The 14234-nt window shown below is 41.6% G+C and overlaps 1 protein-coding gene across 3 annotated transcripts in view; it reads left to right on the forward strand.

Moving 5' to 3' along the window:
- The first annotated feature begins 1170 nt into the window (after nt 1-1170).
- Med13l (mediator complex subunit 13L) overlaps nt 1171-14234 on the forward strand; it is a 285007-nt gene continuing 271943 nt past the window's right edge. For 2 of the 3 annotated variants that reach the window (XM_020184581.2, XM_020184582.2), the window contains exon 1: nt 1171-1323. In XM_020184581.2, the coding sequence (XP_020040170.2) occupies nt 1252-1323 (72 nt within the window). In that variant the 5' untranslated portion in view covers nt 1171-1251. Of the gene's footprint in view, nt 1324-1464; nt 2276-14234 lie in introns of those variants that run through there. The other variant, XM_074060849.1, reaches the window with a different exon arrangement.

The raw sequence follows: 14234 nt of genomic DNA on the forward strand, positions 1-14234 counted from the left end.
TTGTGCTTCAGTTTTCCCTCCCTTAAAGGGCGGACGACGGCGGGAGGCTCTGATAAGACACTCAGACATGCTGCCTGGCCCACAGCGAGTCCCACCGACCCGGCCGGTCCGGGCGGCCAAGGAGCAGCACAGCCAGGGGCCTGAGGCCGCCGCGGACGAGCGTGCCGGGGACGCGCGGCCTGCCCCCGACATCGGTGCCCACGAGGGGGCGGGGCGCCCACGCGGGACAACCCAAGGCGGCAGCCCGGAGCCAGCAGCCGGCCGCCAGCCGGGGCCCGCACTTCTTTCTCTCCCTCGCACCTCCCTCCCTCTTCCCGGCCCGAGGATCCGGCCGCGCTCGGCTCAGCAGCGCCTCCCGCGAAACACCGCCACCGCGGCCGCCGCTCCCGGCCCCTCCCCCTCCCGCTCTCCTCCCCACACCGCCCCCCCCCCCGCGCGGCCGGCGCCCGTCACGTGACGCAGCGCTAGCCAATGGCGGGCCGAGCCGCGGTCGGCGGCCGCCATTGCTGTCAGAGCGAGCGAGCCCGGGGAGGGAGGAGAAGCGAGGTTGACTGGGGAGGAGGGGGGGGTGGGGGAGGAAGAGGAAGGAGGGGACGTCGCTCGGCTGCCGGGGTCGCCCGCTGGCTTCGTCCGCACCCCCCCCTTCGCGAGTTCGCGCTCCACGGCGGCGGCGGCGGCGGCGGCTCCGAGGAGGCGGCGGCGGCGGCGGCGACTCCGGGGCTCGCCTCCCCTTACGCGCCAGCGGGGGCCGAGGGGGGGAGTCGGTGGCTTGGAGATAAACAAGGCGGCGGCAGCGGCGGCGGCGGCTAAGGAACAGGGGGAAGGCGGAGGCGGCGGCCGGCCCGCAGCGCCAGCCCGGGAGGCAGTGGCGGCGGCCCTGAGAGGCGGGGAGGGCGCCGGGCCGCGCGGACAGCGCCCCCCGCCGCCGCCGCCGGAGCCGCCGCAGCAGCAGCAGCCGTCGCCGTCGCCGCCCGAGCAGGAAGGAGCCGCGCGGCCCCACCGCGGACCTCCCCCCGGCCCCGGCCCCGGCCCGCTGTCCCCGGCGCGGCGTCGCCGTCGCCGCCGCGGCGCCTCCCGCCCGCCAGCCGCCGGCGGCCCTCGCGCCCTCCTCCGGCGGCGGCAGCGGCAGCGGCACGGCCGCCCCGCGCTCCCCGGCGAGGCGCCGCCGCCGCCGCCGCCGCCCGGCCCGGCCTCGCCTCGGACGCCTCGCTCCGACATGCCCCGCTTTGGCGGCCGGGCTCGCGGAGGATCATGACTGCGGCAGCGAACTGGGTGGCGAACGGGGCGAGCCTGGAGGATTGTCACTCCAACCTCTTCTCGCTGGTGAGTACCGGGCGGCGGCGCGGGGGCCGGGCCGGGCCGGGGTGGGTTCGGGGGTGGGGTGGGGGGGTGGGTGTGGGGGGATCCCCGATTGCCGCCGCCGCCGCCGACCAACTTTCTCCTCCCGCCGCCGGGACTTTGCCCCTCCCTCGCTCTCCCCGCCGTCCGCCTTCTCGCCGCGTCTCCCCCCGGTTTTGGATCTTCTCGCTCTCGCCTTGGATCCCATCCAGTGTTTATTTGGCTCTTTAAAAATCATTTGTGAGCGCGGCGCTCGGCGTGGAATTTGCATGTGGAAGTCTCAAAGCCGCGGATTCTGGGTCGCACTTCGAACGCCCACCCTCTGTTGCAATCACACCCCTCTTCCCCTCCCCTTTCTCCCTCCACCCCACCCCCGATCTTTTTTTTTTTTTTTTCCCTTTCCCCTAAATGTGCAAAGGCTTTGCCTTGTGCTGCCCGCGCCTGCGATCGGCAAGCAGTCTCGTTTGTCCCCCCTTGTCGGGTCGCCCGCTCGCCCGCCTGCCTTTTTGAATTTTTTTTTGAAATTCTGTAATGGCACCTGCGATTTCGCCCGAAAGCAGTTGATTGAATGCGATGGTGTCGCGACCGGGCAGCCCGGAGCCGACGCCAGGTGGAGGAAGCGGCTCTTCTCCCCGGCTCCCGAGCCTTTTCACAACTGTCCCGGTCCCGACCAGGACTCCGCGCGACACAAAAGCCACTCGCCGGGCGGCCTGACAGCGTCGCGGTTGTCTGCCCTCGCCCACAAGCGACAACTTTTGCTCGGGATTTGCGTCGCCGGCCCCAATCTCGGAGCGGTTTACAGTGTCAGTTCTTTCTCGTGGAAAAGCCTGGCACCCGAAGACGCCGTCCAGATTCACCGAAATTAAAAATGGATAAGGCTCTCCAGCAACTCTTTTCTTTTTTTCTTTTTTCCTGGCGGCGGCAGTGACATTTGGTGGTAAATGGCATCTTTGCGTTTTATTGGGTCGTGTTCCCTAGCTCTGGAAACACTCGCGTTGTTAAAGCTGGCGTGTAGGCTAATAATTGCAGCGCGTGGTCTTTAAATCCGTGCTTTGTGCATGAGTTACTGCATGTATAGCTATGTGCCCGGGAGAGCACGAATTTGTTTAAATATTGAGCAAAGATTTGTAAACAGATGTAAGGCAATTATGTTTCAAGCGTAGAGTATAATTGGAAAATTGGCTGAACGGTTTATTTAATTTAGCCTTAAAAAAACTGAACTTATTTTAAGTTGTATACCCAATTTTTTTTGGGGGGGGGCGTGGGGGACGCTGCCTTTCGGAGAGCATGCATTTTGGAAATTATTTTCTGTGACCCCTGCTGTAGATAGAAGCCTTATTCCTCTTAATCCTTGTTTACACTGGATAAATAATTTAGTGTTCAGATTGTAATTAGTTACATTTAATTATGGGTGGCATAGATGCTTTTTTTCTTTGAGACTAGTGAAGAAACACAAGTTCTTGCCAGCTTTTCAAGTGGAAGTGTTATTTTATTAAATGTTAACGGTATTCATGCAGATAAAAAAGTCAATCAATGATTTTTATCTACAAAAACTGAGTGACAATATCATTGCTTCCCCTGTAGTAACAGGAACCTAATTTTTTTATTCAGCATTTTAGCCCAGATATTTAATCTGTGTAAATAATTCATTTGTAAGTTGTGGTTCTTTCTCTTGACCTTTTAATATGTGAGAGTAAAACTCCTTTTGCCTCTTCTTTTTTAGTCATGTAGTCATTTAGTGTTAGGTTTAGGGACTTGCATAGATGAGCAAGTGTATTGATGAAGGGGATTTAAAATGGTTTTTGTTTGGCAGCTGGTGACCACATTGACACTTTTACAGGTAATTAAAATAACCAAGTACTCCCGCGTTAGTGAAGAGAGAGCTCCCAAATTACCATCTATCATGCTGACTAGGAATGGTTTGTATGTGGCTAATTTATGTGCAGTAAATTTTGTAGATAACTGAAAGTGTACTGTATGCGTGGCCAGTCTTTAGGAAGTAAGGATGGTAATGTTACAAAGTGCTTCAGATTCTTTTAGAAACAGTTTTGTAGGAGACGCTGTGCTTTGACTTTGACCAACTAAAGGTTTGCATTTTGAATATTTCTCTCCAAAACCTCTTTAAGCCAAGAAGTTGATTTTTGAATATACTCTGAAAATATAAGTTGCTCTTTAGGTAGCATCTTTGAAATACAGAACCTCAGAAACAGTAAGGTGTATCTTTTTTTTTTTTTTTTTAAACTGTAGAATGCTTATATTTCCTTGAACATGGAGGGTGGGTATGTGTTAGTTTTTTAATTTTAGTTATTTGTTTTTTAATTTGAATCAGTTAAACTGACTCCAGATTGAGAAATTGTTTCCTGAAAATCGTATATAGCAGCAACATAGAATATTAAAAATATGTTGTCTAAAGTATCACATAGAATAGTTAAGATCCAAAGAAAATAGTTTCAAAATAAAGTATGTTTTATAAGAAGAACTATGAATATATATATATTGAATATATAATATATTCAATGATAGCATGATGTAAGATATATTTTTATTGGCCTGTAGTTTTTTGTTTGGTTTTGGTTTTGAGCAGAGAAGAGTCTTGTTTCCAGAGAATTCACCTAGATACTCATATTAGTGTGGTTTGAAGTACAAGCCAGAGATTAAAGTCTTGTGTCGCATCAGTGACCTGCCTGCTTTCTGTCGCCTTGAGGTGGTCACTATGGTTTAACAGAAGCTGATTGTGCAGTCAGATGCCTTCAGACTTGATAGTCTTTTACTTTGTTTTCTGGTTTCCTACTGCGCGGTATCAAATTTCCTAATTCTGTTTTAACCTGTACCTCCCTTTCTTAACATTCTGTGTATATGATGAGGGCCATTGTGTGCGTTTCTTATTCCCCTGCTGTAAGATTTGTAGCCCCTGCGTTAGATCCATGCTTGGATGCCTTTGTGGCTCAAAAGTCTTCTCTCCTGCTGTCCATTGCGTTCTGATGACTCCTGATAAATGTCCACTCAGCAATTCATGTAAGTGTGGTGAATCTGCCTTTTTGGAAAGTGTTAACAGTGCACCTCATGGTAGTGAACTTACTTCTTGTGGGAAGACACCTAATTTCCAGATGTTAAGTGTATTTTTGTTTTTGTTTTCTATTGAGATAACATAATAAGCAGAAAGTGATTTTGTGCTCTTCAGCTAGATTTAAGCATGCACTGTGACTTGAGGACCCATCTCTAATTGTAGACATGCGTGTTTATTTGCTTAGAATCCTCCTGACTGTGGATGAATGGCTGATTATTTCAAGTTCTCCTGCATTAGAGCACATGTGCACACATCACTACTTAGTTCTTAGGAAGGAACGTAATTTTAGATTTGAAGCTTTTAATGTAATCTGTTGATCTAATTTTTTTTTTTGTCTTGAAGAGATTTTTTTTTTTTTTTCCCCAGAAAGGGAAGGTAGTTGTAAGTGTAAGAACTTCGAGAGCTGCTCGTTTGAGTTAGAATCAAATGGAGCGGACTAGCCAATGAAAATGAGAAAAAGTGAATGCTTAATCTTTCTAAAAGTGCTAAAGTACCATATGCAGGGTATTTTTATGCCACTTTGCAATTTTAATATTTACACTTAAAAGTTTCTTTTTCATGATGCTTCATTTTCTTTAATGAAAATATTTACAATTTGCTAATGTTTGTTTTCTGTTTAGCATTTGTTAAGTGGCACATGGTGTTTCAGTATTTATATATTTTTAATAGCAATAATTGCCACCCAGTAATAGTTGCCACATTAACCTCCAATTGCCAGTAAATATTTTTAAGTACATAATAGACAGCAATTTAAGGCATAGAGTAGCAGTTTACTGGACCGTTTTAAAGAGCTATTTGTACGTGTGATGAGTTCATAATTTTAAAGAGAAAATAAGGTACCCAAGCCCTGCACACTGCAGATATGCCCTGTCAGTGCCTGATGTGCTCATTGGCAAGAAGTTGGGTTGGTCTGTTTCTTTCTGTTTGTGGGTTGTGTTTAGGAGGGAAGTGGTCATTGACCTTATGCCAGATGCTTGCTGTAATAGTTTACCACTTTGGAATGCCCTGGCCACTTTATCATACATGTGTCAGGTATTGTGATGAAACTCTTAAGGCATTCTTTTCAGTAACATTAAGTTATAGTAATGGCTTATATTAATTAGTCATGGAAAACTGATGGATCTTTTTTATTCACTGGCTAATTTAGTCGAGTTAATTGTGAGTTAATTATATTCATCAAACACTTTCAGAGATCTCTACTTTGAGATTAATAAAGAAGATAAAATTGAGATGAAACTATCTCAGTGTAACTAGTAATGAGATGGTTTTTCTGGATTTTTTATGAGTAGTTAATTCAGCTGTCTCAATATTTGATTCAAAGAGACTAGATTTTTTGAAAACTGTGACTGTTTTTGATAAAAGAAAATAATCTTTAAACTAGTAGAAGTACTTGTGTGTATTTTTGTGAAAGAGGATGGTACATTTCTTTAATTGGAACTAGCTGGTGAGTGATTACACAAGCTCATGAAAGCTAGTAATGCTGTTGAATAATAAATGTAATGATTTAGAAACAGCGAAGGGATTCCTGCAGCATTCCTGCAGGCGCCACTTGTTTAAGATGTGCTATATGCAGGTCTGTTTCACAGACTTGTGTGCTGTGTGGTTCACCAGAACTTCTGTCTCACTATTTTATGATCATTTATATTTTTAGGAAATTACACTTCATGCATTGCAAAGTGAGTTAATTAGATAAGCTAAAATGTGTGTGGGGGGTTTGTTAAAAGACAAAAAACAAACACATTTGTTTCATAGGATTTAGAATTAGTAAATCAATATTTGCAATGTGTTCTTGGACTTTAGGACTTCCCACCCCCTTGAGTTATTTAACTTCTTATCCTATTCAGATAATTTCCTTTTATAGTATATGCTTTCATTATTTATTTGAAAGATTTGAAGGTGTTAGCTTTGTTCTTCTGGGGGAATTTACTTCATTACATAGGAGAGATGATATTCCATTAATCTCAGTAAATATTAACATAAAGGAGGAAATGTGAATTCAACTAATTTATGTGAATAAAATATGTATGCTTGTCCAATTTTTGTTTAGTATAGTCACCTCGGTACATCAGCATGGTGTTTTGGCCTTGCTTGCTTTAGTTGATGTAAAATATTTTCACATTCTATTAAAATGTTGGGATTGATGTATATTTCAGAGACAGTTCTATACTACATTACTTTGTAATTTAACTTTGAAGATTATCTGTAGTACAGGGTAGATTAGTGTAAGTGGCTGTAATAGTCTACCTTTAGGAAGTCTTATTTTTGTGTTAGCATGTTTTAGTTATGGAGGACAGTTTTGCTTTTTTTAAGCTAATAAAATGTCTTTTAGAGTATATTTGGATTCTAGGCTTAAAAAAAAAGGAAGGATGCTTTTTTTTCTTTCTTTCCAGAAGACAATTAGGAAAATCAGTTGTGTCCAAGGAAAAATGTTCTTTTCACTGGCATCTTTATTCTCTGGTTTACTGTGTATGTTTCTGAATGTTTATTTTCTTATTCTAGAGGAATTGTGATAAGTCTTATTAAAACTATTTCCACTGTTATGAAATAGCACAGAACCCTGACCGACAGCTTTTTACATTTTGCACTTTTTTCAGTATAGCGAAATTCTATTACTGTTAAAGGAGCTTCCTGGGTTGATTATGGTGTAATTTAAATTTTTAGCTTTAATTTAACAAATGGATAGGGGAATATACAGAAACTTACATGTAAATACTCTTTTTAAATCTTCACCAGATTCTCTTGGCCATAATAATTACTAGTTTGTATTAACTATTGCGTTATTTGGGTAGATTTGACATTTACTTAATAATAAAATTAAATTTGAGAAAACATTTGTTTCAAATAAAATACATAATTATGAGCGGAATTTTTGTATTATTGAGTTGAATTTTCAAAAGATAACCTAACAGGTTGTTAAACTTTTAAAAATTACTTTTTTTTTTTTTTTTTTTTTTTTTTGAGACAGGCTCTTGCTGTGTAGTTCCAGGCTGGCCTGGAATTCTTGATTCTCCTGCCTCATCCTCCCCAGTGCTGGGATTAAAGGCTTGTACTATTACATCCAGCTCTATGATCTTTTTTTTTTTTTTCCCTCTCCCAGAGATCATTCAGTGATGAATTTATAACAAAGTGGTTTTGAGTGAGATCCATGAAGCTTCTTTATACTTGTAGATGATTTCATTAAATAGGAAAGATGTTTAAATCCACCTCAGTTTAATTTGAGAGCTAATGAATAATGTATTCAAAAGAGTAAAATTGGTATGACAAAACACTATGTTGACAGTTTTCATGATTGAATTTTAATGTCCTGAAGAGAAATAAGGAAAAAGATATAGATACATCTACCTCTGGAGCATTTGGAATCAGCTCCTAGTTTTTGTGCCCATATGTCTGATACAGTCCTACTGACTTTTTACATAGTTCAGATGTCACCTCCTCTGTGAAGCTTTCCCTGACTTTCCCAGGCAGGAATAGGCACTCAGGCTCCTGATGTCTGTCTTCTCTTATGTACCTCTGATCAGCAGAGGAGCTTTGGCAGAGTAGTGGCCCTGTCTACTCATCTTTGCATTCTTTCTACTGCTTGGTACTCACTCACCATTTGTTAAATTACTTTCCCTTCTCCACTTCTCAAGGCAGTTCTTAGTGCCCAGTCAAGTTCCGATCAGTATGCCATTTTAACTTTTAGATATTTAGCTCTGTGTTCTCAACATAGGTTGTCTAGGTGGAATGCATTGTGGTTTGGTAATATTTTAGAGGAGGCAGAGGGCACGGGATGGGAAAATCACCTGGAGTAACTTTTTAGGAAAGCAGTTGGATGACTAAAGCTCTTTCACAGGAAAAGACATAGAGGAGTTCTAGGCAGCCAACCAGGAGGTTGGAATGGTAAAGTGACTTGTTTTAAACATAGCAGTTATGTTGTAATTGTGCTTTTTGTTTTTTGTACCTTTTTTTTTTTTTGAGAGAGAAGATTAAATTGTTCTAATTGTTTTTGCGTCTTTCCTCATATGTAAGCCATGACTGAGGAGAAAAACTTGAAATTCATCTTTAAGTGTTACTTTTTAATTGTGTATATGATTCACAGTTGTGTGTATGTCTTTAAGGTGCTGAGAGATTTTGCTGTGCCAACTCTGAGCTACTAGAAATTGAACTGTGACTCTTATTTGGTGGTTTAAGCTATTAATTCCTTGGCAGCTCCACAGTGCTCTTTGAACTTGAAATAGCAGTTCTATTAACATCTTGAGATTTGTCTCAGAGAATGTCAGAAATAGTACTTAATAAATATATTTTTCTTCTAAAGACCAAATCATGTTTTAGTTTGACAGGCATGTCACAACCTTACTATGTTTTGAACAGGGAGAAGTCAACTCTGGCTAATTTCTTCTTTCCATGTAATAAATGGCAATATCTAAAAATATTTAGCCTTTGTTGCAGGAAGGAAAACCCTCCCACAAATCTGTTGTTTTTCTATTAGTAATGTTGACTATGCATAGTGTCTTTAAGTTTTATCGAGAAGTTTATAATCTTATGTGTAAGTGGTCTCTAAACTCAGAAATACCAGAAAAAGTTAACTTGTAAGTTTTTTTTTCCACAAACAAACAAACAAAAACTCCTCATTGTTTCTTTGACTTTGGTCACTGCAAATGCTGGTTTTCCTATTCACCTTGTGTTGTACTTGATTATGTGTGTTATGAAGCTCAAGTGCTATTTTTGACAACATTTTTATAGGAATGACTTCATACCGAGAGTGTCAGCCACACCTATCCTTTGCCTACAATCCAAGCAGACCACGCCCCTGACCTCCCTCCACTGGGCAGTGGGAGTGGGGGGCCTCAGTTGTGGTCCTGTCTCTTCAGGTCTAGAGGGCTGTTGTCTGAAAAAGGCCTGAAGAGAGGGTAGATGAGCAGCCCTTTCCAGAGGGCATCAGAGGCAGGTTTTCCCTTCCTTTTCTGCAGGGACCCTGGCTGCTCCCCCCCCCTCTGCTGATACATACTCTGTCATCAATGTTGAGGTCATTGTAGGTGTTTGATGTCATCAGGAAAAAGATCTTGTATTTCTTTTCCTTCCTGTTCTTCCCTCATGTCCTCCTAGAGACAGGCTTTTGGTCTGTTGTTTTAAAAGTGTGATAAGTGAGGGCTTTGAGACCCAGTGAGATGAGACAGGGAATTGGGGGTGAGATCGGATGGTGTAGCAGATGAACTAATGTTTGCAAGTGTTAATTTTCTGTATGCTGTGTTTGAGAAATTTAGGACATATGTGGTTCATTTAGGAGTAATACACTTCAGAAGTGACTGAAATCTAATTTCAGCTTACAGAAAGGGCTAAGGGTCTGATGCAGGGGAAAAGACCTACATGAACAATTTATTTTCTGAGATGCTGTTTGTCAAGTACGGAGGGAGAGCTGCATGGACTGCACAACACCTTGTAGCCAGGAAAACACAGAAGGGGAGTTTTAAAATGGATTTTGAAGGAATGGATGGACGTGACTCACTAGGGGAATGACAGTGGCATCCTTTGGAAACTCATTTGACAACTCTCGAGTCTCTGTTGTTCAGAATCTTTACTGAGTTGCTATGCAGAGAGCACGTCTAACTTATGAGCCTGGTTCTTGGCTTCCTTTTAAAAAACAGTACAAAAACTTACCAAAAAAATTTTCATGAGGTGGAAAATCTGATGTGGGCAGGCTGATTTAGATTAAGAAGGGGTGATGTTAAAATAATACCAGTCTTCTAAAATAATTCAGTTCTGAACCTTAAGGAAACATTGCTGTGTTATACAAAATGCTAAAGACTAATGTGACAGTACTTCAGAAACTGGACAGACGTGAATCCCAAATGAGCAGATGGGATATGAAAGTAAAGTGGGAGCTAATCCAAGACGACATAGAAACCATTATGAGACACGAGTTGAGGAGAAACAAGTGTGTCAAATGGTATTACATGTAATAACTTGTTTAAAAGCCTCCCTAAGATTGCGCTCTTACCTAGATAAATTAAGATTCCTGACCCATCATACTTCATATTCTGTGCATTTAAAACAAACTAGATTTTGGTTCAGAGTTGCATCTCATGAAACCTGTTTTTAGACTTTAGTCATGAATGTGTATATATATACATACATATATATATGTATATATATATGCTTTAAGTAGACAGTATAGCTTACTTCCTCTGACGTAGAAGTAAAGAAAGGGAATAATCATGTTTTTTTCACGTTGAGGAGAAGTAAGACGTGAAAGATAGGGTTTGCTATTTGGACAGGTTGGTACTTAGTGGAAATGATGACATTTGACAGTAGAGGGTGGGATTTGGGTTCTGGTGGGTTGAGGAGTGAATGAACGGCAAGGTGAGCAGACATAGATACGTTTTAGTCGTAAGAGGCTGATTGGGAGGCAAGCAGAGCAGGGATGAGTAAGGAGGAAGGAAGATCCTGAAGGGTAGATTTGTGTTTCTATACTCAGGAGAAGCAGTAGTGGAGAGACAGAAAGATGAAAGACCTGAGAAAAGTTGATAATTGGTGAAACAGCTCTGGCAAATTATAATAGGGCTAGAAATAAAAGATATGAAGATAGAAGAAAGAAAGAAATGTGAAGGAACTTGTAGCTTTAGTGCTTTCTAAATTGACACATTAAAGATACTGACTTTGAGCCCAAATAATAAACAAACTAATTTTTTAAAATTTTAGCTAAAATTTTTACATTTTATGTTCCAATGGTTGATTGCAACATCACTTTATTTAAAATTTTCCTTTAGGAAGTGACTTTTAGGCTTCTGATGGGGGCTTTACTGATAAGAGCAAAAACCCCCTGAAGCACTCTTTGTTGGATACATTGTTATACATAGTTGTGGATCTGTACCAAGAATTGCAGTCCTGCTGAACTCATGTCTTCTCAAGTTTTGAATCTAATGGTTTGGTGTAGTTTGTTTTCATACAGATTCAATGGAGATAGATATAGTGGTCTGTTGATTGGTAAGACTAGATACTGAGACTATGTAAGTGAAGCTGTCATTGCTGCTTTCTGGAAATCAGGGCAGTTGTCTTGGGGGGTGTTATATAATTTAAGTTGTGCCCTGGCTAGTCAAAGGCAGATACCATCCTGAGGTTCATTTTTGGTGAGACTAAAGTAATCATTAAGAAGACCCTTGGGTAATGGAAGCATGACTGAACAGGAAGCCCTGAGTTCCCACCCCAGGACAGCATTCCGCCCCTCCTCCTCCCAGAGACTCTTGAGCTAAGTAATGTATCCTTTTGGGATAATCACCTAAGGTTTTAACTAAAAGTTTGGTCTAGTATCTCCCACATGTTCTTTCAGTAATTTCTTCTACAGTTGAAGGATATTCCCATGGTAGCATTTAGATGCATGTAGGACCTCCCTTTTATGGTAGTTGGCCTGGATATTTAGTGTGGAGTGGTGCAGAGGACACTTCATCTAGAGTAGGGATTCCTCTACTAGTTAGTTGTTTACATTACAAGTTGCAGTAGCAAATACTAGTTCTGTTTTTGAATTCCAGGAATATGAACTTTTAAAAATACCTTCTTAGTTAGCTTTTCCATCTGTGGTCTTCAGAGTATATGGACGGTTTTATTTATAGTTCTCTTTTTGGTGCTTTTCACATTAAAAGAGGGAATTGAAATACTATCAAAAATGGTTGTGAAATAACCCTAAAATAATATATTTTAGGGAAATATAGCTACGTAATAATTATTCTAAACAAATGTAAGTACTTTTAAAAATTTCAGATTTATACAACACTTGAGCAGTTTAGCATTTAGAATTTATGGTAGAGTATACATCTTCATGTTAGCTCATACATCTTCATGTTAGCTACTAAAGAACATAAATATTTATTCTCTGAAATATGATCTCTTAATTAAAGTTTAAGTTACTTGAACAGTTTTCCAAAGTATATTGGTTTACATACAGAGGGTAATCATCTGCCCAGATTGATCAAGTGTCAAGATCCTAGATAGACTCAATTCCTTAGTTGCCTGTAAATTACTTGAGAGAGAAATATTCAAATTCTATTTTGTTGCTGTTTGGTGATATGGTGGTGAAATTGAGCCTTGCAACCCAGACAGATGGTGCTGTTTTTGAATTTGTCTGCAAGATCTTATAACATTTAATTAAACAGTGGAACGATTTTCATGAGAACCCATATTTTGGGAGGTGTACTCTAATAAACTGCCTTCTTTAGTAAATTTTATAAATTTGATTTGAAATAGAAACAGTTACTTGTATTTAGGAAATTTAATGAATCTGTTCAAATGAATGGCTTGTGTTAGTAGTTTATATGATAAACTCAAGGAATATTACAGATGGGAAAATGAGTGGAAGTCATTAAGGTAGGCATTTGTCTTCTAAAGTAACCAATTTTATTGCCAAACTTTCTTACATGGTAGATGTGCCACACTGTTAAGAACCCAAAGACCTGACTTTGGCAACTTCTAGAAAATAGTGAAAAATTTAATGATCCATGTTAATGTCCATTTTAGAAAATAGCTGTTGGTTTAGATTCCTTGTAGTCCACCTTGTATTTTAACGTTAGAACTGAAAATAGAAATATTTTAAAGAACCTAGTCTAGTTTCAGTATTATAGGTATAACTTTGTTAGTTTTGAGTTTGAGTTTGAGTTTGGTGATACTACTTTATTGTGGAGATGAATAAATTCATCAGTTATACAGTAATAGGATATAAAACAACATTTCTAGATCTCTGTGGAAAGAATTTTCTTACCTTTTGTTGAGTACCTACTTTCTATTAAATGGGAGACAGGACGGAAGGGTGGCGATTGATGCCAGGCTGGATGATAGGAAGGAGCCAGAAGTGGATTCTGTGTGCAGAGGAAGGCTGCCGGTTTCCAGGAGGAAAGCAACGTCACGACACTGAGATTCTCAGAGGAGACTCTTGGGGCTCTGTGGAGTATGGATTGTAATAGTGGAGAAAGCCAAGGCAGAAAGGAGACTCTCAGAGGAGTGGAGGTATGAGAAATAAGGCAGGGCAAGTAGGAATGAAGAGAAGAGAATGGATCTAAGTAAAAATTTTGGAGGTAGAATTGACAAGACTTGGTGAACAGTTATGCAGAAATCATATGCTAAACAGATGTTCTTGGTTTTGTGGTATTTACATTCTTGTGTATGCAAATCAGGAGGAACTCTTGACAACATCTATGAGCTGTAGTTGTTAAGCAGTCGACTTCTGCTTTGATCAAAGGTGTGTATATAGGAAAGTATTCCCTGAGTCTGGCTTTTTGCTGTTAAATTAAGCCCCAGACAATTCAAACAAAGTTTTAAGCAGGGAATGGTGGGAAAACCCAAAAAACAAACATTAGCATTTAAACCTGTCTATTTCCAGAGAAGATTTTCTCAGATTTATGAGGAATGGGAAGGGCAGAGCAAAAAGGTGGGGGGGAAAGAGTGCTGTACTGGGGAGGTGCGTAGGACCTCTGGCAGGTAGTGAGCGACAATGGGTGGTGTGCATTGGACTGTTTTGGCAGAGGAAGAGCTCAGGAAATGTAGGTTATCAGAAGTGGACATGGAAAAGTCTTCATAGGAAGACAGAAAATGGAGCCCAGGCACCCGCACAGCAGGTGGGCCTCTCTCTCCTTTGTACACAACTTCTGCTTTAGTAGTGGTGAGCTCAGAAAGCATATCTCTCCTCTGCACATTTGCTTTGGGATGTTTTGTATTTGTTTTCATCCATAAAAGTTTTATTTACATTAATTTCAGGTCAGTGATTTTTTTTGATAGAAGGATGAAATAGACTTCCTTTTCTATATCTTTTCATGCCTTAGTAGAAATGTGGGATTTTGAGAACCAGTGGCGAGAATAGAGGGGG

This window comes from Castor canadensis, chromosome 18 (genome assembly GCF_047511655.1).
Source record: "Castor canadensis chromosome 18, mCasCan1.hap1v2, whole genome shotgun sequence".
Classification (NCBI taxonomy): Eukaryota; Metazoa; Chordata; class Mammalia; order Rodentia; family Castoridae; genus Castor; species Castor canadensis.